Source organism: Podarcis tiliguerta (genome assembly GCF_965153285.1).
Source record: "Podarcis tiliguerta genome assembly, chromosome: 10".
Classification (NCBI taxonomy): domain Eukaryota; kingdom Metazoa; phylum Chordata; class Lepidosauria; order Squamata; family Lacertidae; genus Podarcis; species Podarcis tiliguerta.
This window is the reverse complement of record NC_139543.1, coordinates 25,484,810-25,512,013: the sequence shown is the minus strand read 5'-3', so window position 1 is coordinate 25,512,013 and position 27,204 is coordinate 25,484,810. Positions and strand designations below refer to the sequence as shown.

Genomic DNA, 27,204 nt, shown 5'->3' with positions numbered 1-27,204 from the left:
AGCTGCCAGGGAACATAGGAACTTACCATGCCTGATGGATTGCGTTCCCAAAGGCCAGTGTCATTGGGGCTAAAGCAGATTATTAGTTAGCCTTTGCTGAGCATCTTCACATTCCTCATTGCATATTTTCCTGTTTCAAATTACCGTATTTTTCGCTCTATAAGACGCACCAGACCATAAGAAGCACCTAGTTTTTGGAGGAGGAAAACAAGAAAAAATATATATTCTGAATCTCAAAAGCCAGAACAACAAGGGGGATTGCTGCACAGTGAAAGCTGTTCTGGCTTCTGGGATAGCTGCGCAGCCTGCATTCGCTCCATAAGACGCACACACATTTCCCCTTACTTTTTAGGAGGGAAAAAGTGAGTCTTATAGAGCAAAAAATACGGTAAGTATTAGAATATATAGCACTGTATTTTTTAGTAAGTTGTGTATTCAAGTTTCTGCTTCATTTAAAATATATTGTATGCAGGCCTATAACACTTTGCTCTGCTGTTCTTCAGTGTTCCAGACAGTTAGCTATACCTTTCATGGGCGTAGCCAGGATTCCCCCCCCCCCCCCCGGTGGGCAGGCTGTATGTTGGGGGGGGCAGAACCTAGTTATCTGTGACACGTTTGGTCAGTTAGTTAAGTACCTTGGATCTCAAACGCCTTGGCTCCCGAACAAATTGGCTCCCGAACGATCAAAACCCGGAAATGAGTGTTCTGGTTTTTGAACGTTCTTTTGGAAGCCGAACATTTGACGGGGCTTGCGCGGCTTCTGATTGGCTGCAAGAGCTTCCTGCAGCCAATCAGAAGCCACACTTTGGTTGGTTTTTGTAAGTCAAATGGACTTCCGGAATGGATTTTGTTCGACTTCCAAGGTATGACTAATTTTATTTATTTACTTTATTGGGGGGGGGGGGAGAGGCAGCTGCCCCCTGCCCCAGCTCATGATATTCCATTCCATAGCTCTTCTCAATGTTTCCCCTCTTTTTCACCAATGGTCAGTCAGCAATTATGCAACCACTTAAGGTTCACCTGCAAATAATTGTTCTACTTCTGCAAACTTGGGCTTCACATAAGCCTGTGGAAACCTCCGCCTTGTGTGTAGATGCCCCACCTTTGCTAAACAAGGAACCATACTCAGCTTTGTGAATAGATATAATGATTGGAAACATGCAGTAGAGCAAGCAGAAAATAATCGTTAGCATAAATTTCCAGCTAGAAATTTGAAGCCTTGGCCAAAACTGGGATTTTTGCATCCACCCTCTTTTTACTATTTTTGTTTCAGCAAAAAATGGGTGGGGGGAGGAAGAAAACAGGCCCACTCTCTCCCTCCCCATGCTTCCACATGTTTACTTGTAGCCCAGAAGTGCCTGCCTTGTGCAAATAAACATGAGATTGTTTTAAAACATACCTTTGGTACCATGAAATCATCAGATGTGTTTCAGAAATGTCACTGGATGTGTTTCAGAAATGTCACAATGCCAGTACAGCCCATTGAACAGGGTGGTATTTACTTCCTACAACTGATTACTCTGCATTTCACTTATCAGTAGAATTGCTCTTGGGCTTTATGCTCAGGATCCTGGTTACATACATCCTTATATGATATAAACTAATATCACACACAACACATGAAGCTCTACATTCAGCCGTTTATCTGTAATTAGTAGCTGGTGGTGTTTTTATTAGTTTTGTTTAAATGCGCAAGCAGGAATGCTCCATTGCAACCGCTGAATAAAACAAGTAACATTCATACAGGATTGTTTCTGTCTTATCCTGTTAGGTGTAAGAATGTGTCGGTATCCTATTGGAATTCCTATTGGATGCTGCCCTCTGATGTTTGTGGAAGGAACTGCTTTTGGGAAGCTGCTCGTAGGTAGGCTTTGACAGAGATTTGATTGCTCAATTAGCTAATTTTAGGTATAATCATACATATTCGAGTATATTAAAAAGTGTTGAAGCAGTTATAAAAAGTTTGGTTCCCCCCCTCACTTTCTAGCACTCACAGTCTTACTAGATTTCAGTCATGATCTAACTCATTAAATAAAACATGTTTCTCGTTTTGAAATTCATATACACTTCTTGAACAAGCATGCATGTTAAAACATGCTGGTTTGCAACTAAATCAAACCTTTATACAACCTAGGATTATGATCCCAAACTTTGGGTCTTGCACCAGAGTCGTAGAGGTAGATTTCTGCTGGTCTTCTCTTTACATATACAGTCATACCTTGGTTGTCAAACTTAATCCAGTCGACTCACAAAATGGTTCAAAAACCAAGGCGCGGCTTCCAATTGGCTGCAGGAGCTTCCTGCAGTCAGTCGGAAGCCGCAGAAGCCACGTCAGACGTTTGGCTTCTGAAAAACGTTCACAAACCGGAACACTCACTTCTAGGTTTACAACATTCAGGAGCCAAAATGTCCAAGTCCCAAGGCTTTTGACAACCAAGGTATGACCATACAGAGATACTAACCAGGGTGTCGCAGAAGGAGGCAGCTACCTCCCCCATCAAATCAAGTAAATAAATAAAAATACATAACAAAAGTAGAAATAATCAGAATACAGTCGTACCTTGGTTGTCAAACGCCTTGGCACTCAGACGTTTTGGCTCCCAAAAGCCGCAAACCCGGAAGTGAGTGTTCTGGTTTGTGAATGGTTTTTGGAAGCTGAACGTCCGACATGGCTTCTGCAGCTTCCGATTGAGTGCAGGAAGCCCCTGCAGCCAATCAGAAGACACACCTTGGTTTGGGAACCATTCCGGGAGTTGAATGGACTCTCGGAACTGATTACGTTTGACAACCAAGGTACCACTGTATTTGAAATTGAAATGCTCACTGAGGTCGCTTGGGTGATGTTGTGGCACATTCTAGTGATGCAACTGGCAACCCAAATCAGCGATAGACAGACCCAGACAGAAGATGATGACATGTGGGTTTTGTGCCCGCCTAACATAACATAAATCAAAGCTACGCCCATGGATACTAAGCAACATGTCTTGAGAGTGAAGAGTCAAACTGAAGCTTGCCTTTACTTTGGTGGTTGCTTTCCCTAACCTTTTTTTTAAATGCAAAGGTGCTGTAGGTGACTTGCTGTGGGAAATCTTGTGTGGAGAAGGGTCTGTTTGTGAGAAAAAGGTACAAGAACTCTCCCCCGTTCCCAGTGGGAGAGGGGAGTGACTTTGAGCAAGCAAACATCTGTTCTCCTGGTATTTCCACGCAAGGCAATGTTCTATATCTGAAGCCCTCTGTGCTTGCTAGTGGGCCTGAAGAATTGGTAGGGAGGACATAAAAAGTTTTGGCAAGTAAGCTGAGCTGCTGTTTGTGAATCCTACATTCGTGCAGTCTTGTAACCTTGTCAAAACAGAATTGTGGGGCAGGTGAGGGGAGAATCACAAAACCATGTGTATTGTGCAGTCTGGTTCAAAGGTTGTAATCCTGTGCATGCCTCATTGAACAAAGTGGGATTTACTTGCAAGGGAACACACACAAGATTGGAATATAAATGTCCAGAACTTTACAAAAGCAAGACTGATCGTTACAGTACAAAATGGTGTTTGTCCTTACTGTTTGATTAGTAGAATAATAAAGACTTAATAATTTTGATAGCACGGCAGACCACAAGTAATTGTGACATAAAAAAAGATGTACAAGATTACCCACATGGGCTTTGTGGATGATTGTGGAGAGATGCAGGAAAGTATCATGTGAATCTTAGGGTCATTGATGACTCAATAGTCCATTTCCCCCATTATTATTATTATTATTATTATTATTATTATTATTATTATTATTAATATACCGCTCTATACCCGGGGGTCTCAGGGTGGTTCACAGAATAAAATCAAGATATAAAACCACAAAATGCCTAATAAAAATAAAAACAGCAGCCCAATACCCCCCCACATTTTTTTTTTAAGGGCATAGGATGTAAATCAGATCAACCAAATGCCTGGTTAAAGAGGAATGTTTCTGCCTGGCGCCTAAAGGTCTATAATGAAGGCGCCAGGTGGACTTCCCTGGGGAGAGCATTCCACAGACAGGGAGTCATTGCAGAGAAGGCCCGTTCTCATATTGCCACCTGCCGGACCTCTCGAGGAGGGGGCACATGAAGGAGGGCCTCAGACGATGATCTCAGGGTCAGGGTAGGTTCATATGGAAAGAGGCGGTCCTTGAGGTATTGTGGTCCTGAGCCGTTTAAGGATTTATAGATCAAAGCCAGCACTTTGAATTGGGCCCAGAAACTAATTGGTAGCCAGTGCAGTTGGACCAGGATCAGTGTATTGTGCTCAAACCGTCTTGCTCCAGTGAGGAACCTGGCTGCTGAATTCTGCACCAGCAGAAGTTTCCCAACCGTCTTCAGAGGCAGCCCTACGTATAATGCATTGCAGCAATAAACACAATTCATGACTAATGGGCCTGGTTTGGACACACACTACTAAACTGTTAGTCGGTGTACCTGAGCTTTGTGCTTGCTTATTCTTTCCCACCTGTCTTCTGCTGTTTCAGTAAATCATAGTTAAGATCTATAGTTTATAGCTCAGGTAGTCTTTCTTTTTTAATTGTATATAAAAAACTTATTTTTAAATGTATAAAACAATAATTCTGTATTCAATATACTGAAGAATGTGCTAGTTACTTTTGAGATAGAATTCTGTCTCTCTTTTATAAAAACTGCATCGCCCATTCAGTGAAGAGTTGTGTGTTTTATGGGTGTTTTCTCTTACGGCAGAAGGGAAACCTGATGTTCACAGGGACTCTTAATTGAGGTGTACATAATACATAAGTTTGTATGTGTATTTACACACACACAAATAAATAAATAAATAGCTGAGAGGAGTCTTGTGACTTACCCAAATAGTTGGAAATTTCAAAGGCAGCCCACTACAGTGTCCGTTTCTTTGTGAGAAGTGTACACTTCAGACTTGGGGATACTATCCAACATCAGTCATACTGAGAGCAAAATCACTGATATCATTGGCTTAAGTAACTTAAGCCCATTAACTTTTAGTGCATCTATTCTTAGTACAACTGGGTTGGATATCACCGTGGGGGGGGGGGCGCGTGTTACACTTGCTTATTTGCAGATGAACATGGGGGTATAAGGGGAACAAGCCATGCACACAACTCTAATCTATAAAACACTGTTGTTTGGTCCTGCTGACTCACTGTGAACTGTTTCATTGATTTTGGTTGTTTACTCTGTTTTAAAGGTTAAAATATGCTTCTCCCTGGAAGTAGCGGTATGCAGGGGTGGGGAATGAGTAGAATAGCTTTTCGAAAGGCAGCTTTGAGAGTTATGGCTTCCTGTGGATACTATTTCCTTCAAAGCGCAGGTGATACTGCAAGATGAAATATTATCCTTTGACCAAGCCTTTGTTGTACGTCCTATATTTGACCTATCTGGAGTGCAGCAGATACAGCAAAAGGAGTGGATCAGAGGACATAACCATATAATATTTATTCTATGCTGCATCTTGGGACTCAGCTAGATTGGTAAAGAAAAAGCGCTTTTTATATGCGTTGTTTATGCGATATAACACTGTGACACCAGATGGCACTGTGGAGTCTAGTCTTTCCCTGCCAGATTTCCCTGTATGAGTTTGCAACACATTTAGCTGAATTGCTTCTTTGACGTGTCTGGATCCAGCCTAAGTTATCCTGTTAGTCCTACCCTTGCCACTCCAGTGAACTTTCCGGGTTTCCCTTTATTTTGGGCAGTAGCATCTTTAACAGGAAGGAGTCTGGCATGCAACGGGATGTGAGTCGCAAGGATATGAACCGGATCAAGGCACTACTTATCTTAACTGCTCTTTTATGTGTAAAATGAGAGCAAACTGCACTTGCTCCTGTTCACATGTGCTTGTTTTGTTTGTGTGTTACATCCTTTGCCTGCAGGATTTCCACTGCTGAACCATTCCTAAGACTTCCGTTATCTAAACAGGGAAGATAACAAGAGTTTGAACAATAGTGCAAAAACTAGCACAACTTTTTTTTTTTGCGAGATCACCATTTGTGTTTGGATGGGCTCCAACACAACTGTAATGGGTCCAAACGATCTTCCATCCGGCATTGGTAGAGGATGCAATGTGTGGAAGTGTTGTAAACAAAAATTGCCCTTTTCCCTTATCCAAGAGCCCATACAGAGAAGAAGAAGAAGAAGAGTTTGGATTTGATATCCCGCCTTTCACTCCTTTTTAAGGAGTCTCAAAGCAGCTAACATTCTCCTTTCCCTTCCTCCCCCACAACAAACACTCTGTGAGGTGAGTGGGGCTGAGAGACTTCAAAGAAGTGTGACTGGCCCAAGGTCACCCAGCAGCTGCCTGTGGAGGAGCGGAGACCCGAACCCGGTTCCCCAGATTAGGAGTCTACCGCTCTTAACCACTACACCACACTGGCTCTCTCCTTACATAGGTTCCCTATTGGTAGGAGAGACTATAACAGAGGCCAACCAGAGAATATTGAGAAGCAATGCAGGTAGTAAGCTTGATCTTTATTGATCTGTTGCAACAGGGTGCTCTCCTCACCCGCAGGAGAGAGGAGGAACCCAGAAAAATGGCGCACAAGGCCTTATAAAGACTTTTGAAATTGCCACCCTGTAGGTCATACATACATCACAGAAGGGGTGTAACCTAAGACCACCCCTCAGATACATCATACCTACATCACAGAAAAGGCGGTCTTAAAACAGAAATTTGAATGTTGTTTTTCTCCTGTCATTGTTTATCTCCTGTCTGGCAGGTTACTTGATTGGATTTCCTGGGGAGCCTGGCTAGTCTTTTGTAATGATAAATACTTAGTTCCTGGGCCAGGTCACAGGCTCACACCCTATTCAAACACAGATATACCCTTAAGACAGGATTTGTGAAGGAAAAGACAATGGGGAGGCTTTTCCCCTTTGACCTTGCAGAGAAAACATTTGGTCAGTTTGGGACAGTTTGGGAATCAAAATGGTTCCAGGTCGTTCTTCCCTTGCTGATCTATGTATGTGCTTGGTTGGTACACTTATGAACATTTAACATATATCTAAGGCCTCAAAATTCCTATCACAGAAGGGGAACTGATTACTGGAAGGAAAAGTCGAAACGTCACAAAATAAAACATGTGGCAAAACAATAATGAAAGTCTGAAGGATGCCTTTCTTCATTTAAAGTGATTGAGCGATATTTGCTACCAAACCTCTTGCACTGAGTTCTGTACTAACTTCTAGTGCTCAAATATTAGTGAGTTGATAGGTCTGGAGTCTGACTAACCTTGGGACAGATAAAGGCATTTTACCCTCTGTTAATATAATATAACTTCATTTCATTTGCATTGTATGGGCCTAGCAATTGACTCTGTCTCTGAAATTGCAAAGAAGCTGCCACACCTGGATTCTGTTTGCACCCAGTAACCTGACCTAGTGTTAATGCTCATTTTATATAGGCCATCTGTCCAGATTACAGTTGCAGCACCATTTTATTGAACCAGAGTCAGTGGCCAGTGCTATTACACTTACAACAAAATAGTGCCTAGCTGCTGAAGTATAATTCAGGGGCAGAGGATAGGAGTTGTAACATGGCAGTGTAAAAATGGGCTATATTCTAAACAAAACATTATTATGCAAGAGTTCAGGTCCTTTAAGGAAAATGAAAAATACTCTTCTATAAATAGTATAAAAGCATGTAATCCAGGAATTAAAATATATTATGATTTTTTTAAAAAAATGTCGTATAAGAACTGGTTTGAAAGTTGGAAACATCTCATTTGTCTGTACCATTTGCCTCCATGGTCATAATGCCAATTCCCCAAATTTTAATTTTATTATTTATTATTGATTTGTTGAATTTATATACAACCCTATACCCAGAGGTATACTCCACTCAGATAATAAACAATATATTAGATTTTAAAGCATGTTCAACATAAAACATGTGCCACCTGCACGCATAAATCTTCCCATTAAAATGCTACAGTGTAAACATGTTTATGTTGGTTTCCCCTGCAACTATTTCTTCTTCTTGTTTTTCCTTAGATATGATTTTGTGAAAAAGCAACCTTTGGAGAAGATGCACCTGGCTGTAGTAGCCTGTGGCGAAAGGTTGGAAGAGACGGTTACCATGTTGAAATCAGCCATTATTTTTAGCATCACACCCCTGCACTTTCATATTTTTGCAGAGGACCCATTACACACCGAGTTCAGAGAAATAGTAAGTATTCCTTACCACCTATTTCCGGGGTTTTGATTGGGCGTCGTTACTGTTGCTATACTTTGCAATAGTTCAAGTGAGGGCAAGAGTGTGAGAATCTGGGGCAGCTGGAGAAGAAGGAAGTGTGTGCCATTTCAAGGGCAGGCATTGTCATGAAATTCTACTCAATATTGATCCAGTGCTGTGCCTCCTTGCTGTCCCCCGAGCTTGTGGGGCTGGCCGATGTCAGCAGGCCGGGCGGCAGGCTGCTATCTGCAGCGTGGGGAGCCCTGCGGGGAACTCCCGCAGGGCTCCAACACGCTGCGGATGTCTGCCCAGCGGGCGGGGCGCTCTGCTTCAGGGCGTCCCCCGCGCCGGGTGGCAGGCTGCTATCCGCAGCGTGAGGAGCCCTGCGGGAACTTCCGCAGGGCTGCCTAGGCTGCGGATGTGTTCCCGAAGCACCGGGCGCTCTGTTTTCAGGGCGCCTGACGCTCCGGGAAGCAGGCTGCTATCCGCTGCCTAGACAGCCCTGCAGGACCTCCCGCAGGGCTGCCCAGGCTGCGGATGTGTTCCTGAAGCCTGGAGAGAGAGAGGGGTCGGCGCGCACCGACCCCTCTCGCTCTTCAAGCTTCAGCGAAAGCCTGCATTCGCCCCATAGGACGCACACACATTTCCCCTTCATTTTTGGAGGGGAAAAAGTGTCTCCTATAGGGCGAAAAATACGGTACTTTACTCTCTTAATTTTTTATTTTTTTTATATATCCAGATTGGGAAGTACAGTAGTATGTGCTGAGACCACTCTGAAACTTAGGGTGCCTCTCAAGCTGGAGAGTTGCTTGTGATTTTTTTTTTTTTTAATATTCTTGTTGTATGACTTTAATAAAATTTTGTAATTTCTTTTCCCCAGCTTGATGGTTTGGCGTATCAAGGAAAATTTAATTATACTTTATACCCCATCTCGTTTCCAGCTGAGAATGCAGCTGAATGGAAGAAACTGTTCAAGCCCTGTGCATCTCAGAGGCTTTTCTTGCCAGTAAGTGATGGTGGCTGTGGCAAAATATGTAACTTTTAACTTTATCAGAGCAGAGGGAATGCGGAGCCAGATTGGAGCCTGCAGCAGGAAGCAGATTGATCTGGTTCTGTTTGTCTTAAATTTTATCCACACCCAAATCAACGATGCCGGCGCTGCTAGGAACCCAGAGCCCTCTGGTGACCATGGAGTCCTAGGCTGTGATCAGCTGTTCATTTCTCTAACCCCAGTGTTTTCGACTGTATCTTTTGTATTCCCCCAATCTCGCCTACTTCTTGCTCTCTCGTTAGGTTAGAACACATGGTGTTTTTCTCCATAGGCAAGCCGGGTGTGCTTTGTATTGCCATATAAGCTGGTACCCTGCCTCAAGCCTCTTCCCTGTATCTCTGAAATAGTAACCAACCATATGGTCCAGGCGTTAAGGGGGTGGGTAGCATGTGTGGTACGTACGCACTAATCATTCTACTCTTTTATACATCTGCATTGACACCCCAAGCTACAAAAACATTTTATTCTTTTCAAGCCACTTTGGGGGGACAAAGACTTTAATTACATATTGCTAATCCCTCTCGGCGATCACATTCCTCTTGCCATTGCTCCGTTTTGCTTTGGCTGCTGTAAATGCATTCAGCTGTACATGCTTGCAGTTCCCTCGGGACTAACTTACGCAGCCCCTCCACGGATACCACTTTAGGAAGCCTGAATAGGACTTCAGAAAAGTGCACTTCTCTATTTATGCTAGGAGCTCCTAGCAGCTTCCAAAATTAAAAGCAATAAAACACAAAAAGTTCTAAAATCTCTAGCAGTATAAAACACCCTAAAATGAGAAAATATCATTAAAACGTCGCCATTTAATTTAACAACATAAAAAAATATATCCATGTTTTTAGCCCATGGGTAGCACTAAATTTTAGCTTGTGGTGAATCACCAGCTGAACCTGCTTACATTATTAGACTCTTATTTTCTATGCTGCGCTGTCAATTCACAGATGTGAAAAAATAATTATAGGCTGTTTGTTTGTATTTGTTTACACAGCACATCCTTTTGATCCCTGGCTATCATAGCTAGTAAAATCTTAATAAAAAAAAGAGGTAAGGGTAAAGGACAACTGGATGGTTAAGTCCAGTCAGAGGCGACTATGGGATGTGGCACTCATCTCGCTTTCAGGCTGAGGGAGCCAGCGTTTGTCCACAGTCAGCTTTCTGGGTCATGTGGCCAGCATCACTAAACTGTTTCTGGTGCAACGGAACACCATGCTGGAAGCCAGAGCGCATGGAAATGCCGTTTACCTTCCCACCACAGCAGTACCCATTTATTTGCACTGGCGTGCCTTTGAACTGCTAGGTTGGCAGGAGCTGGGACAGAGCAACGGGAGCTCACCCCGTTGCAGGGATTCGAACTGCCGACTTTCCGATCGGCAAGCCCAAGAGGCTCAGTGGTTTAGACCACAACGCCACCCATGTCCCCCTGCCCACATGACCCGGACAGCTGTCTGCAGACAAAAGCTGGCTCCCTCAATCTGAAAGCGAGAGGAGTGCCGCAACCCCATAGTCGCCTTTGACTGGACTGGGATCCTTTACCTAAAATCTTAATACAAGGGGATGGACTGGATAGGTTCAAGGAGTGGTCAGTACCTCACATGGGTACCCCAGTGACTTGAAATAGCTGCTGGTGCAACCCATATTGAAGAAGCACTCCCTGGTTCCAGAGGTTTTGGAAATTACCATCCGGTCTCTAATATTCCTTTCCTTGTCAAGGTGATGGAGAAGGTTGTGGCCAAGCCAGCTACAGCCACAACTAGAGGAAGTAGATTATCTAGATTAGAACAGGGTGGTCCCTTGGCAACATTTGATGTCTTCACACTTGTGCTGCCTTCCCAAATCCAGGTAAGCGAGTTGCTGGGCTTTGGGAAGGAGGTGTGAGGGCTCTAACAGGGTCCTAGAGCCTTACGCTTCCTTCCCAAAGCCCAGCACCTTGCTTATCCAGCTTTGGGAAGGTGGTGTGAGGGCCGGGTGTCAAATTTTGGCCTTGTCCCCCTCCCCACATGATAAGGCATTGTATGGCTGGTGGGCTCCATGTTGAAGTACTCTTGCGTCCCAATTGGCAGTGAAAGTTGGACCTCCCTGATCTAGATTAATTTCCGTCTGTTTTTTGGCACACAAATAGCCTTGGCTGCCGAAGTTGCATTTGATGACTGAAAGATACTGTTCTTGGCAGTCCTGGGATCTCATTTTTTTAGAATGTGTTTTAGAATATTTTAAACTAATAATAATAATAATAATTATATATATTTATATATATATATATATATATATATATATATATATATATATATATATATATTATTACTGTTTTTAGTTGTTGATGACTTTTCAAGTTTTATTATTGCTCTGAGTGGGATCAGTTCTATTTTTCTAGAAAAAAGTATTGCCAGAACTCACCATTCTCTTAGAATAGCAATGGTGCTCATCTGAGTTCCAGGGAGTTCCAGCTGGAAAAAAAAAAGCCCTGGGTGGGATATAAATTAAAATCAAACATGTCACTTAATTACTGTTGTCTCTCCCAAGTGGCGTACAAGGGATTCAACACAATGAAAATAAAAATCAGTTGAAACTATTAAATCAGAATTCAATTAAAATACCTGCTGGAATAAAATAGACTTCAGTAGTTCAGCATGGAAGGGCTCCTGTCTGACCTCAGGTAGAAGGGAATTCCTTAAAACTGGGTCTACAATCCTGACTGCACAGCTCCTTGTGTCCAGGAGACATGCCTCTGTGTCATGTGACGCCACAAACTGTTGACTCCCCCAAAGACCTCAGCAATGAGGCAGGAATATAAGGGATCAGGTATCCTGGATGCAAATTGTCAAGGGCCTTATAAATTAATACCTGGCCTTGTAGTGTATGAACAGCCAGCCCAAGCTTTTGAGCACTGGAGTTATGTGCTGGTGCTATTACGTCCCCTCCAACAGTTTAGCTGCAGCATAGAGAGAAGTTTGTCTATTGGTGAGGAATCGATACTGCTATTGATACTGATCTTCCTCAGTGGCTTATTGGTCAAGATGAGTCGTAGCACGGTTAGGGTTTGACTTAAACCCTGTTTCTAAAAACCCCTTTCCTTCACAGTTAATCCTCAAAGATGTGGACTCTCTGCTCTATGTTGACACGGACATCTTGTTCCTAAGACCTGTTGATGATATTTGGTCCTTCTTGAAAAAATTCAATTCCACTCAAATTGCTGCAATGGCACCAGAACATGAGGAACCTCGCATCGGGTGGTATAACCGTTTTGCCAGGCACCCATATTATGGAAAGACTGGAATCAATTCTGGAGTAATGTTAATGAATATGACCCGCATAAGAAGAAAACATTTCAAGGTACGTCTTTTGATTTTCCCATTTCCAGGGTCAGCTTACTCTCTCCACCAAATGAATGCAGTTTCACTGACCTCCCAATTTTTCCATACATTGTTTTTCCTCATCTGCAAGGAAGATCATCCTGCTTAATTTTTCCAAATGGAAGCCTTTTGGTTTATTCCTGGTTTTCCAGACAGGATCTTTCTTCCTTATGACGTTTCTTCACATGCCACTCAAATAGAATATGGTATCCGTCTTCTTATTGTGAATTACTATCTGCTAAAGAAATCATGGGAACAGCCTGTTATTAGTGTAGATACTGATCTAACCAGAAGGTGGCGCTGCAACACTGCTTACTACAACCTTCCCACTTCTGTAAAAACACTGCTTGCTTTAGCGCATGTTGTTCTTAAAGCCTCTTGGCTTAATCAGTTCATATAACCTGCACATAAGCCCATGTTTAAATTAGAAAAATTATATTAACTGCTGCTCTACTGCAGCTCTTGACATTATTAAAAGAATACTCAGAGACGCTGGGATAAGTATTAAAATGGGGGGTGTACCTAACAGTTTTGCAGGGATTTTTTGCTTATGGGATGCAATGCAGTGATGGTAAATGGCTGTTATGGGGCACTCTGTTCTTATTTGACAGACTCTTTCTAAAATAGGTTGCCACATATGCAGAAAATTTAGTATAGCCCTCCAGTCTCATCGTTATCACTTCACTCAGGGTTTCCCAAACTTGTGCCTCCAGCTGATTTTTGGACTACAACTCCCATCATCCCTAGCTAGTCAGGGGTGGTGGGAATTGTAGTCCAAAAACAGCTGGAGGGTGACCCCCAAGCTTGGGAAACTCTGACTGAAATGGTCACCCTTGAAAATGTCATGGGTTTTGCCTTTCCATTGTTTCAGCCATGGAGAATTGATAGCCATTGTATTTGCTCGTTTGGTGTGCTTGAAAAGTGCTCTTAAAATGCTTTTGTGGTCTGCTCAGAGTTGCTTTGGTGTTCACAGTGCAGACTTTAAAACTTTAAGGATGGTATTCAGCTGTGTTTCAATCAGAGCACATCCATTGAAATTAACGCACCTAACTTAGTCATGCTTGTTAATTTCAGTGGGCCTACGCTGAGTAAAGCTTCATTGAATACCACCCTAAGATTTGGCTTCATTTTATTAGTATGCAGGAGAACTGTCACAAATAGGAAGTGCTATTTATGTAGCCCTAAAGGTCGGCAGTTCGAATCCCCACGACGGGGTGAGCTCCCGTTGCTCGGTCCCTGCTCCTACCAACCTAGCAGTTCGAAAGCACGCCAGTGCAAGTAGATAAATAGGTACCGCTCCAGCAGGAAGCTAAACGGCGTTTCTGTGTGCTGCTCTGGTTCGCCAGAAGCAGCTTAGTCCTGCTGGCCACATGACCCAGAAGCTGTATGCCAGCTCCCTCGGCCAATAAAGCGAGATGAGCGCCGCAACCCCAGAGTCGGTCACGACTGGACCGAATGGTCAGGAGTCCCTTTACCTTTACCTTTAAAGGAGAACCCAGTATCAGGGCTGAACTAGATGTGGAACCATTTAAAAAAGGAAATAGCAGGCACAGGTGACCCATTGTGGATTGTGACCCTGGTGGATAGGGTAAGAAGACGCCTAATTTGCTCCCATCGCACCCCAATCCAGATCGGGACAGAACTCCCATTCACACCATTTGAAACTTTTCTTCCAATACAAGCAGCAAGTGTGAGGCCCCAATCTGTATTGCGGGTACAAAGAGCTAAGACCTTCTTACCCCACAAGCCAAGGTCTGATCTGGATCAGGCCTTCTACACTAGGCATTTACTTCTTAAAAAACCCACTCATGTAATTGCATGAAAGGTGCTCTACTGCATTTAGTTTCACTCTTCCTTCCAGGGAGAGGCTGTGTTTTCTTGCTAGGCTTAGAGTTGGCTAGTTTGAAAAAGGAAACCCCAAACGAGAATTCCTTGATTTTTAAACAAGAAAAACACAGCTCAGCATGTTCAGACACATTTCATATGTTGCCAGAGAAGGGTTCCTGGAGGGGATGAAAATATACCTTCCAACCATGTGTTGTCATGTGCTCCTTTACACCTGCCTGATTAAGGAGCACAGGGAACACCTGTGAGAACTGAAAGGAGACATTAATTCTGAATATTTACCTAAAAATTATTTTATTTTATTTTATTGGAATACAAACTAAGCACTATTTTGTTTACACATCATACCCAAAGCAAAGGGGTCTGTTAGTATCAGTGGCTAACAACTACAAATGGTATTCGCTTTTATTTGAAAAACATTTGAATGCCACAAAAGAGAGTACTGCATTCTTATTTCTTGCCATTTCACTATTTATATTCCGTACCCTTCTTGTCTTTCTGTTCATTAGCCCTAGTATCTCTGGGCTTCTTGCAGCAGCTGAATGAATTTGTTCCTTGTTTTGTATGATTAGCCACAGATATGAACTGTAGTAGCTGAGGCTTGTTGACTTTAAAAAATAATAATCACAGTTTTAAAACTGAATTTAGCTAGTCTTGGTATGTATGTCACATTTATTCATTTACCCATGTATTTAGTGTTCTTATTACCTGCCCTTGAACCAAAGGTCCTAGGGTGATTTATGTGATTTTTATTATTAATAAAAAACCCAGAACCTCAAAATCACAGTAAAATCAGCAGCTGTGCATAATAGTAGGCATGGAGGAAACTAAAATGCCACCTCGTCCCACACTTCCAAAAACCTGGACAAAAAGGTGCATCTTGGCTTACTGATTAAAGCTATAAGCCAGGGCAGGATGCACCTTGGAGGGAAGGGCATTCTATAATCTAGGGGCTGCTCCTGAAAAGGCCCTTCCATGGGCCACTGACCCTTCAACCACAATTGGTGCTGCTGCTGAAAGCAGGGCTTTCCAAGCCTACCAAAACTATCAAGTCGATATCGGTGGAGACATTCCTTCAAATATTTGGGGCCAAAGCCATCTAAGATTTTTATATTTTTATATAATAAGAGCACCTTGAATTGGACCCAGAAGCAAACTGGCAAGCAGTGTATCTACCCTTTTAGACTGGTGTAATGTGCATCTGGTCCGTGGCACCTGTCAGTACAGCGGCTGCCACATTCTGCACCGGTTGCAGCTTCTTATGGGGCAGAACCATTGTTAAGTTGTGGGTGAACATATCAGACGACACAGTGATTCTTCAAACAGCTCTTGTTTATTCACAGGCCAGGACAGAACTGAACGGAACGGTTCAGTCAGCCTGCTTATATAGAGCTCCAGTACAATGTAACTGTAACATTTTCCTAAAACTATCCAATCACTGAACGTCACTTTCGATCCCTTATTTGCATAACTATCTACAGTATCCCCCTGCTGGCCCAGGGTGAGAACTTCAGTACATAACAAACCATAGCTGTCAACGTTTCCCTTTTCTTGCGAGGAATCCTATTCGGAATAAGGGAATTTCCTTTTAAAAAAGGGAAATGTTGACAGCTATGGGCAGAACATATAAAGTGCATTACAATAGCCCATTAAGTAAATTTTCAGGAGCACGTTGTAAAGCTGAATCTTTTTTTATTATTATCATCTTGTATAGAGAAATGAAACACACAAAGGCAGGTGAGTGGTCAACCAAGCCTCAAAGTCTGCCTAAATGTGAATGCCTTTAACTTATTTATTTCCTTATTTATTTCATCCCGGAACCCAAGGCACTATGTACATGGTTCCCAGGCTGTCACTCATCCAGGCACTGACCAGACCCAGATCTGCTTAGCTTTAGCAAGGTGGCAGCCTACTTTGCCTTCAAACCATAAGTGGAATCCTAAAAGGGATTGGAGAGATTGTGTAAAGTGGCTCTTAATTAAAACAGAGTTCCAAAAGATAGATGTCAAAACCTATTATATTCCAGTCTTGGCTCTAATACTGGTCATTTGTGTTTGATGTTGAAGAATGATATGACCACAGCACGCTTACGGTGGGAAGAAATTCTGATGCCGTTGCTGAAAAAATATAAGTTGAACATAACATGGGGCGATCAGGATCTTCTGAACATTATGTTTTTTCATAATCCAGGTAAGCTGCTTTGTTTTAGAATGCCCTTTGAATCTTGCCTATCCATATGCTACTGCTATCACGCAATAGAGATGGGTATGGTTCCCTCCTCAAAATGTGTCTGGTTATTTTCCCTATGCCTTCTCATCTCTATCACAGAACATCTTTATTTGAAATTACCGTATTTTTTGCTCTGTAAGACTCACTATTTCCCTCCTAAAAAGTAAGGGGAAATGTGTGTGCGTCTTATGGAGCGAATGCAGGCTGCGCAGCTATCCCAGAAGCCAGAACAGCAAGAGGGATCGCTGGTTTCACTGCGCAGCGATCCCTCTTGCTGTTCTGGCTTCTGAGATTCAGAATATTTTTTTTCTTGTTTTCCTCCTCCAAAAACTAGGTGCGTCTTGTGGTCTGGTGGGTCTTATAGAGCGAAAAATACGGTAATCTCCTATGAGCTTTTTCTGTAAGAGCACTTCCATACTAACCAAGTTTCAGTTTGACTTTGTACTACAGCTGCTGTAGAATGGCTGCTATCCAAGAAACTGATTTGGTGTGGTTTTGCTTGTGTGGTTGAGATCTCATTTGAATTGGAGTGGGGCTAATTGGAATCTCGGTCGTTTCTGGTTCACGATATAAGCCAGGATTTCCCCACAGAATTTCACTTATTTCTAATTTACTTTCTTTCATGTGACTGAGTGAAAACAAGGGCTGGGAAACGATTTGATAAATAGAGAGCGTTTGTTGAGCTCCAAAGAGCTTTCAACATGGGTTAGGCTTCGGTTAATATGGTAGTTCTTGAAACATTGTACAGACAAGTTCATTTTGGGGCTCCAGTGACATGGATGTAGTATTCTGTGCCATTTTTTGTTGACTTGCCAACTACCTAGAGTTGTGTTAAAATCACATTTCCCTTGGGGCTACTTAAGACCTATGTGCCCCAAGGGAAGTCAGAAGCCAAGAAATCCAGGCCAAAGGAACACATAACCAACACCTTCTGAAAAGGAACGTCAACAGCCTGAGGTGACTGTTGGGGCAGCCCCACTTTCCCTGGGGTTGTGTAAGAGCTGTGGACCCTGGCATCAGCTTCTGAAGTAGGTCCGAGAGTATTTTATACCAGTGTATTGAAATTTGGTGTCTTGGCAGAAAGGTGGCATACAAATGAATAGTTGGGATAGCTTGATCTCTAAAGTAAGATCTTCCATCTTTTGAATAAGACTGAATACGTTTAGTGAAATTACAATTGGCTAGTAGAAGTCAGATTAATAAGGGTAAAGTGACTGTATGCATGGCTGGCTTGTTAGTGGTTTATACCATATATTTAATTAAAACATTGGGAGAGATCCATCATAGTATGAGTGGGCTTCTCCTCTCTTCCACCCTCACAGGCCCCCATATACCCCAATTTCTGAAGAGTTGAGAGTTGGAGGGAGGGGAGAAAGGAAACCAGATGTTTCATTTCACAAACAGATTTCCCTTGTGCAAGCAGGTAGATATCATTGTATGATTAATATTGTCTTCTGTTGTATAAGCCACCAAAAGTTAAAAGGGAACTTGAAACTAATTAATGGTTTGCCTGCAATCACTGCAATGTTGTTGTTTTTGCACAGAAAGCCTTTTTGTTTTTCCTTGCCAATGGAACTATCGGCCTGACCACTGTATTTATGGAAGCAACTGTCAGCAGGTCGATCAAGAAGGAATATTCATCCTCCACGGAAACAGAGGGGTTTACCATGATGATAAACAGCCAGCTTTTCGAGCTGTGTACGATGCAATAAGAAATGTAAGCTTTTTAATCTCCAATCTGGTATATGAATTGACATCTCTACTATTGTTAACTTCTAGAATTAAGAACAATTGTTTGAAATCTTACTCTGTCCTTTTTTTTTATGCATCTCCCTTTTTAACTTTCCAGTTAATATGAACGCAACCAGGTCCTCAGACTTCATTTGACTAATAATTATTAATTAACCTGCAAAGTGCACATTTTGAGAACTTTATACTGAAGTTTCAGGAACGCTTTCTATAAAAGATCTTAATATCTAAGAGTAGCATAAGTACGTAAAGTTAGATCTAAGTTTTGAAAGAAAGAGATATTGTGGACTTCTTGAAGTTCGGAGTCTATCGATTTAGGTTTTGAACGTATTGGCTTCCAGTATCTGCAAAAGAGGAGAGAAACCCCCTCTGGTCTTAAAGGTTGCAACCTTTGGCTGCAATCCTGAATGGTGCTAAGCTTGAATTTAAACTTCAGCATGATGAAGCACAACATTGGGCTCTAAAACATGGCAGCATCTCCTTTCCCCATATATGCCTGCTTGACCACTTTGATCTAAGGAACTTGAACTGTTTCAGGTGGCTCATAATTCTCATTCTGCAGTTATAAGAAATCAGTCTTTTAGTGTGGTGTCACCTATGACTTGGAAGTCTCTGTCTACTGACATCACACACAGGCCTCTTTGCTGTACAGTCGTACCTTGGTTTTCGAACAGTTTAGTTCTCGAACGTTTTGGCTCCCGAAAGCCGCAAACCCGGAAGTGACTGTTCCGGTTTGCGAACTATTTTTGGAATGTCCGACGGGGCTTCTGCGGCTTCCAGTTGGCTGCAGGATTTTCCTGCAGCCAATCAGAAGCTGCACTTTGGTTTCCAAATGTTTTGGAAGTCTAATGGACTTCTGGAATGGATTCTGTTCGACTTCCAAGGTACTACTGTACTCTGTTTGGTGCCTGGTTAAAACATTTTTGCTAAAGCAAGCCTATCCAGACATATAGATGCCATTGTGTTTTTATCTCTCTTACTGTTAATTTAAAAAATAATAATAATTTCTATTTGTTCTCAACTGTTCTTTATTGATAATTTTAATATTTCTTGTAAACTGCTTAGAGGTTTTACCTCAGTCAAGTGATATATAAATGTTGTTAACTGCATTAAAAAATAAACAGAAGTTCAGTTTGGTATATTGCTTTAGTAAATGCTGGTAGTTTCCAGAAGTTCACTGACAAACCACAATGGAGGCGTTACCAGAAGTGCCTTAGACAATTCTTCTGTTCCCATTTTATTGTTGAAATTAGTAAGCCGTGCTTCGATACTGGAAAGCTCCATTTTATTCTCTCTCCAAACTCTTATTCCTGTCTCATATCTGTATAATTTAGTTACTTTAATTTGTGCAGTTTGTAATATATAAATGCACGTGCAAGTCTTTCATGCTTGGCATAACTGTTCAGCTTTCTTGTTCTGCAAATAAGGTTTCTAATAAACTATTTATCAGTATATCAGCATACTCACTGAAGAGCTGTAAAATGTAGCAATGTTGCTTATTTTAATGTTCATCCTATCTTGTATATAACCTTCAAAGATCAATAGTATATTTTAATGGTGCTTTGTTGCATGTTGTCATATAGGTATAAAAATGAAGAAAAGTACTATTGGGGGCCTTAGAATGCACTACACCGAAAGAAAATGTGGTCTCATAAAAATACAATTTCTTTGTTCCTTTGAGTATTGCCAGAAAAATATTAAGAAAAGAAAATCTCTCAGCTTTATTTATGATCAGTTTTTGTTTATGCATAACACATAGAAAAGATGTAGATCAATACTGACCTGATGCCAGCAAGATTAGCAAAATTATTTTATTTTGAAATGTTAAGTTAGCATATTACTTGGTTTCTAATGTAGTAAAATAACCTGTAACTCTGGATTAATGACTGTTTTTACTTCAGGTTTCCATTAAATACTGTGTATGCTTGTACATAATTCAGTTTAATGAAGCTGCCCCATCTTTAATGGTACTATAGATTACTCTTTTTCTACTGTTTCAACTCAATAAGAGCCATATATTATTTTAAAGAATGTCATACTGAGATAATTATACACATTTCAGGCCAAAGCTACAACGTGGCAGGCATGTGATCATGTAAATTAACCCATTAATTTAGGTGCCTGACATTCATTTTCAGATTTGTTTGCCTGAATAGTTACGTTGATTTTTTTTTTTTGAGGCTTGTTTCCTGTGCAAAAACCATTTTGCATTCATTTAAGCTGACAGTAATTGGATGTTTTGAGTAATCAAAATATATTGCAAACTTGCCAGAGGTCTTTACGTATTACACTGTGTTAAGAATATTGGCACCTTTTCACTAGTTCTTGTCTTAAGTACGACTCGTATTTAGGGAGACTTTTGTAAAACTGAATATTTAGTGCAACAATGGAAAGCAGTTTTAGAATTGTTTTGGCCAAAGCAGTACTGTTTGGGTTGGGTTGCTAACTGTGACTTGTTAATACAGCATTTATAATTTTCCTCTCCCCCCAGTATTCATTTGGTGATGACTTGGTACATGCCTTGTTGCTACCCCTTGAACTGGAGCTACAAAAGACACAGCACACTTACTGTGGAAGAATATACAAAGTATTCACAAAGCAGCTAACCAAAAGCATAAGGGACATTTGCGATAGAAGATCTAAAGGAAGGTGATCATCATAGGCTCCCCAAACTTTTGAATTAAACAACACAGATGAGAGAGAATATAAGATGCCTGAAGGATATTCATGAAAGAAACAGCACATTGCTCTAATCAGTTGTTATGTCGAGAAGTATGCTGAGAACTATCTCCCAGTGTGGACAAAATGAAGATGCCGTTCTTCTTGAAGAATTCTCTGCAGGAAGAAAAGCTCACTGCAGAGAACTGTTTGAAGTTCAGTTAGTACACATTTTCACAACGGTGAATTGGAACTGAGTCAAGTGTTGCAGAGTTTTGCATTCAGGTTTCCCCCCTCTATATAATGTAATTCAGTTTCTTTATAACCTCAAATGCGTCAGATACAAATGAAGGTCTTTATACTGTATAAATGACTCTACACTTTCTCATTCCTAATCTCAAATTCTGATAAAACTGTGAACATTGCCGTAACGGAGTCAGCACTAACCTCACTTTAAAAGCGTGAGAACCAATTGTTTACAAATCTCAGAAGTTATTCCGTTTCCAGAGGAATGTGTTATGACTGATGACAATCTATATGTGCCTTTGTCTTCATCTCTTGTATTTTACAATATTTTGACAATCATGTTTTACTTTTTTTAGATGTAAGCTGCACCTAATAACAGGACTTCCACTCTAGAAATAAATTCCTAGGGGAAGCAAAGCTAGTGTCATATGTAGTTAATAATATATTGGCGTAAACCAGGATTGGGGAATCTGTGGCGCTGTCCATGAGCGTTGGCCATCCTGGATGGGGCTAATGACAACTGGGATCCAACAACATCTGAAAGGCAACAGATTCCCCACTCCTGCTATAAACAAAAGCTGGGATCCAAAGATCTACATAGGCATGCTAAAGAGCTTGGCCCAGTTAGACTTCTTTGTCCTCAATCCCTTGAACAGTGGACCTCGTTTCCATATCCCAAACCAGTTTTGGAAGCCTTAACAGCATCAGACGCAATTTGCAACATGGCATGAAGGCTGTGCATTGAGAAGTCCATTCCCAGAGCCCCTTTACAAGTCCAGAGCAAGTGTGATTCTTTGGGTCCCGACCAACATTTTAACATGGTTGAACTCAACGCCAAAATAATATGGCTAGATTTACTAAGGCAAAATATGATATAGATTTTATATAGTTTGTATTAAATTTGAATAAGATTTTTATATATTCTTACTGGCCCTTCTGGAAGAAGGAATAAAACATGTTGTGAAATATACTATAGTTTATTATGAAAATATTTTATTCACTCAGCTCCACGTACAGTAGCTTAGTCATAAAATAATGATTTGTGGATGGGCTGTTACTCATCCTGATTTGACAGTTGTTTGCTTACCAAATAGTTATTGTATATTTTGCAACAAAGCTTTAAAACGATTAGCCAGAATCTGTGCTGTTACAAATGTCTGATTTCAGTGGAACCGTAATACGGTGCTCTCATTATAATGTTGGTTTGGAATTAATATGTTTGCTATAGCAATAGTAATTAATGACTGCAAAATATTTTACTGCATAAAATGCTATTTTCATTACAGTACTTAATTATTATAATATTATACATATAGTGAGAATGAAGTTGGTCATATCGGAACATGGAAGTTTATCCCTCCTTGTCTAACTGGATCTAGCTTTCTTGCAGGTGTGAGACACCTGGGATCTTCCAGATTTTACTGGAGTACAATACCCAACAACCCTGATCTCTGGAGCAGATCAGAGCTGGAGTTCAATGACATCTGGAGGGCCCCAGTTTCCTCATCCCTCCTCTTCTGTTTTGGCATAGGCTGACATCTCAGAACTTAGCATCCCCAGCTGCTAAAAGAGCGAACTCTAAAAATGTAATGCATCCTTTACTCTCCTCACTGCAGCTCCTACTATATAGCACAGAGAACATTTAGAAAAGGGCATATGCATTGCATGCTAAGATGTGAAACCTCTGCTGTTATTGAATGATAGGTGGGACCTACAGCAAAATCCTGCAGTCTGTCTGCTCTAACAGTTCTGCCATGATTATTCGACTCTCCTGTTTACCAGTTTCGCTTTCCAATTGACACAGAATATTCCATGGCTACTGGGCATGCTAAGTCATCTATCTACTGATTCGTCTTCTTTTTGTGGCTGGGTAGCGATTTGACCCTTAGGTTTAGAAACAATTTTTGTACCTCTGCAAACCTTGGGATTTTCCCCATCTTCCTGAGCATGCTGATGCCTCCTTTTGTTTCCCAGTGGCTCTGTTTTAGCTTAAAACCTGTTAGCACTCACCAGCAGAGTTCACTGTTAGAGGGATGATAATTGACTGGTGAAAATTAATGCCACATCTCATTTTTAGTTGTTAATTTTAGTTGACAAAAGCTGGTGCGTCTCAAGTTTACTTCAGTTTGCAGATGTTAAAAAAGCAGGGGAGAATTATTCCAGAAAATAATTTGGCAATGGGTCACCTTTCTCATCCATCTTTTGGAATGCTGTTTGCATGCTTGTCCCAGTAACGCCACACTAAGAGCAAAACATACCTTCATATTTTGGAAACTGTCGTTTAGCTCATTGAAAGGAATTACCTTATTCTTTTTGTGTCTCACTGTTCATAACTATAGCTCAAGTAGTAAGTGTCTTGATGTCTTGCTAAATTTATTTATGTACATTTATAGACAGCTCAATTGTTCAGATTTCTAAGTGATGAAAAAGCTCATTTTAATACTGAAACGTGGGTATAGATAAGAATTAAGTTCTATGAAGTCATGCCGTAAGTTTACTTTAATAGTGTACATGTTCTCTTAGAAAATGGACAGAACTGGAGGCCAGTTGGCTCCTATGTGAAGCATTGTTACAATTATTTTTGCATAAACTGTGTTTTGTATTACTCTGCTTCTTGTTTGTTCTTTTAGGAAGTTGCCAGTGGATGGTATATCTTGACACTCAAACTATAACATTAGGGTGTCAAATGGGGTGGGTACCTTGCATTCCTCTGGGTTTAAATGTCTAACCAGGCCTCACCCTCATGCCAAAATATTCCCACTAGTTCTGTATGTTAGACAACCACAGATGTACCGTATTTTTCGCACCATTGGACGCACTTTTTTACTCTTAAAAAGTAAGGGGAAATGTCTGTGCGTCCTATGGAGCGAATGTGTGGTCCTGGAGCCAAATTGCCGGAGTGCGGCACACTCTTGGACTGGTCTTTGGTAGTGGTGGTGGAGCCGCGCTCCCTTGCCGGCAGCCTCGGCTTCCCCCTGCAGCCCCGGGAAGCTTTGGAGCAAGGGGAGGGCTGTGCGCCCATGCCCCGCACTCCTGGGCTGCTGAATGGGGGGAGGGGGAGCCGCGCTCATCAGCCGGGAGCCTCGGCTTCCCCCTGCAGCCCCGGGAAGCTTTGGAGCAAGGGGAGGGCTGTGCGCCCATGCCCCGCACTCCTGGGCTGCTGAATGGGGGGAGGGGGAGCCGCGCTCATCTGCCGGCAGCCTCGGCTTCCCTCTGCAGCCCCGGGAAGCTTTGGAGCAACGGGAGGGCTATGCGCCCTTCCCCCGTGCTTCTGGGCTGTTGAATGGGGGAGGTGGGGAGAGCCTCACTCGTCTGCCAGCAGCCTCGACTTCCCTCTGCAGCCCCGGGAAGCTTTGGAGCAACGGGAGGGCTATGCGCCCTTCCCCCGTGCTTCTGGGCTGTTGAATGGGGGAGGTGGGGAGAGCCTCACTCGTCTGCCAGCAGCCTCGACTTCTCTCTGCAGCCCCGGGAAGCTTTGGAGCAACGGGAGGGCTGTGCGCCCATGCCCCGCACTCCTGGGCTGCTGAATGGGGTTGGGGGGGTGCTGCTCTGCCAACAGCCTGCCCTTCCCCTCAAGGTTTGGAGCAGAGGGCAAGCTGTGCGCCCATGCCCCACACTCCAGGGCTGCTGAATGGGGTTGGGGGGGTGCTGCTCTGCCAACAGCCTGCCCTTCCCCTCAAGGTTTGGAGCAGAGGGCAGATTGGGCGCCCATGCCCCACACTCCTGGGCTGCTGAATGGGGTGGGGGGTGCTGCTCTGCCAACAGCCTGCCCTTCCCCTCAAGGTTTGGAGCAGAGGGCAGGCTGGGCGCCCATGCCCCACACTGCTGGGCTGCTGAATGGGGGTGGGGGGTGCTGCTCTGCCAACAGCCTGCCCTTCCCCTCAAGGTTTGGAGCAGCTGGCAGGCTGTTCACTGAGAGAGGGAAGGAAGAGGATGGAGAGAAGGGGGAACACGAAGCTGGGTGAAGGGAGATGAGGTACCATAGGTTTCCGTGAGTGGAAAGTCATGGTAGAGGGCAAAGGAGAGGGAGCAGTGAAGGGGAGAAATTGTAGACATCACCTGAGGAGTTTGGGTGAAAGGGATGGAGAGGAGGAGGCAGGAAAAGGTGACTGTTCTGCTTGAAGGGGGGGAGAAAAAAGTGGGGAAAAGGAAAGCCTCCCAAGCCTACCACTGAGAAGCTCTGCTTGGCTGTTTCTTGACTGTAATTCAAGTAAAGGGAATGTTTGCGAGCAGCTGGCAGGCTGTTCGCTGAGAGAGGGGAGGAAGAGGATTGAGAGGAAAAAAATGTGGCATTAGCAATGCTTTGGATGGATACAAAGATGGTATTTTACATGAAGATAGCGAAGAAAGTGATGTCAGTGACTGTGAGCAACTGAGCTTCATAAATTCTGACTTTAGCAGTGATGAGTTCTTGGGGTTCACAGAAGACTAGAAGAGTACTCAAACCTTAAAGTCTCTCTTCCTTTGTTAATGACAGTGATGATGGTTCTTAATGCCATTGTTGACTACTGTTCAGTTTACATGGCTGTAATGTGATTCTGATATACTGGTTGTTTATTAAATACAGTAGTTTATACAACATTTGATTCAGAATATTTTTTCCTTGTTTTCCTCCTCTAAAAACTAGATGCGCCCTATGGTCGGGTGCGTCCAATGGAGCGAAAAATACGGTAATACATGTTGCCATCGTTCAGTTTCTGCTACTTCCGTTAGGTCATTTGCCCCATGCTCTCTGTTGAGTATGAATCTGATGAGAGACGCCAACCTTAACTTTCCCAGCAAGGAAAGCTGAATCCTGACAATTGGGATAACTTTCTAGTTTTATTTTGATGCCAAAATATGGTATAGTATCCAGCAAAATACTTCCATTAGCGCAAGGATTTCCGTTTGGGCAATGGAAACCCCCTTCCAAATGGAACCCCCATAAACAATTAAGGCAAGGTAAAGGTAAAGGGACCCCTGACCATTAGGTCCAGTTGTGGCCGACTCTGGGGTTGCACACTCATCTTGCTTTATTGGCCGAGGGAGCCGGCGTACAGCTTCCGGGTCATATGGCCAGCATGACTAAGCCGCTTCTGGCAAACCAGAGCAGTGCACGGAAACGCCGTTTACCTTCCTGCCGGAGCAGTATCTATTTATCTACTTGCACTTTGATGTGCTTTTGAACTGCTAGGTTGGCAGGAGCAGGGACTGAGCAACAGGAGCTCACCCCGTTGCGGGGATTCGAACCGCCGACCTTCTGATCGGCAAGTCCTAGGCTCTGTGGTTTAACCCACAGCGCCACCCACGTCCCTAATTAAGGCAAGGAGAGATGCAAAATGTGAACAGGATGACTAGAAAGGGGTTACAAAGCACAAGCGAGCTTGATCCTTGCCCATCATGGCCAATTACTTACAGTTAAAGAGGGGTGGGCACTTGAGGCCCAATGTGGAATAAAGAATTGTAATGCAGATTTTCCCAACCTGATGTCTACTGGAAGTTTCGGGTTGGAGCTCACATCATCTCTGTTCGTTGGCCATGCTGTCTGGGACAAATGGGAGTGTAGTTCAAAACAACTGGAGGGGACCAGGATTTGGAAGGATGTAATTCTGACAGCCGGGACGCGGGTGGCACTGTGGGTAAAAGCCTCAGCGCCTAGGGCTTGCCGATCGAAAGGTCGGCGGTTCGAATCCCCGCGGCGGGGTGCGCTCCCGTTGTTCGGTCCCAGTGCCTGCCAACCTAGCAGTTCGAAAGCACCCCCGGGTGCAAGTAGATAAATAGGGACCGCTTACTGGTGGGAAGGTAAACGGTGTTTCCGTGTGCTGCGCTGGTGCTGGCTCGCCAGAGCAGCGATGTCACGCTGGCCACGTGACCCGGAAGTGTCTCCGGACAGCGCTGGCCCCCGGCCTCTTGAGTG

The 27,204-nt window shown here is 42.9% G+C and overlaps 1 protein-coding gene across 2 annotated transcripts in view; it reads left to right on the top strand.

Moving 5' to 3' along the window:
- The window catches only part of GXYLT1 (glucoside xylosyltransferase 1), a 32,664-nt gene extending 8,751 nt beyond the window's left edge, over positions 1-23,913 (top strand). The window contains exons 2-8 of one of the 2 annotated variants that reach the window (XM_083399913.1): positions 1,772-1,864; positions 8,000-8,174; positions 9,061-9,186; positions 12,310-12,561; positions 16,493-16,616; positions 18,200-18,372; positions 20,896-23,913. In XM_083399913.1, coding sequence (XP_083256039.1) covers positions 1,772-1,864; positions 8,000-8,174; positions 9,061-9,186; positions 12,310-12,561; positions 16,493-16,616; positions 18,200-18,372; positions 20,896-21,057 — 1,105 coding nt within the window. In that variant the 3' untranslated portion in view covers positions 21,058-23,913. The remainder of the gene's footprint in view (positions 1-1,771; positions 1,865-7,999; positions 8,175-9,060; positions 9,187-12,309; positions 12,562-16,492; positions 16,617-18,199; positions 18,373-20,895) is intronic. The other variant, XM_083399914.1, reaches the window with a different exon arrangement.
- The last annotated feature ends 3,291 nt before the right edge of the window (positions 23,914-27,204 follow it).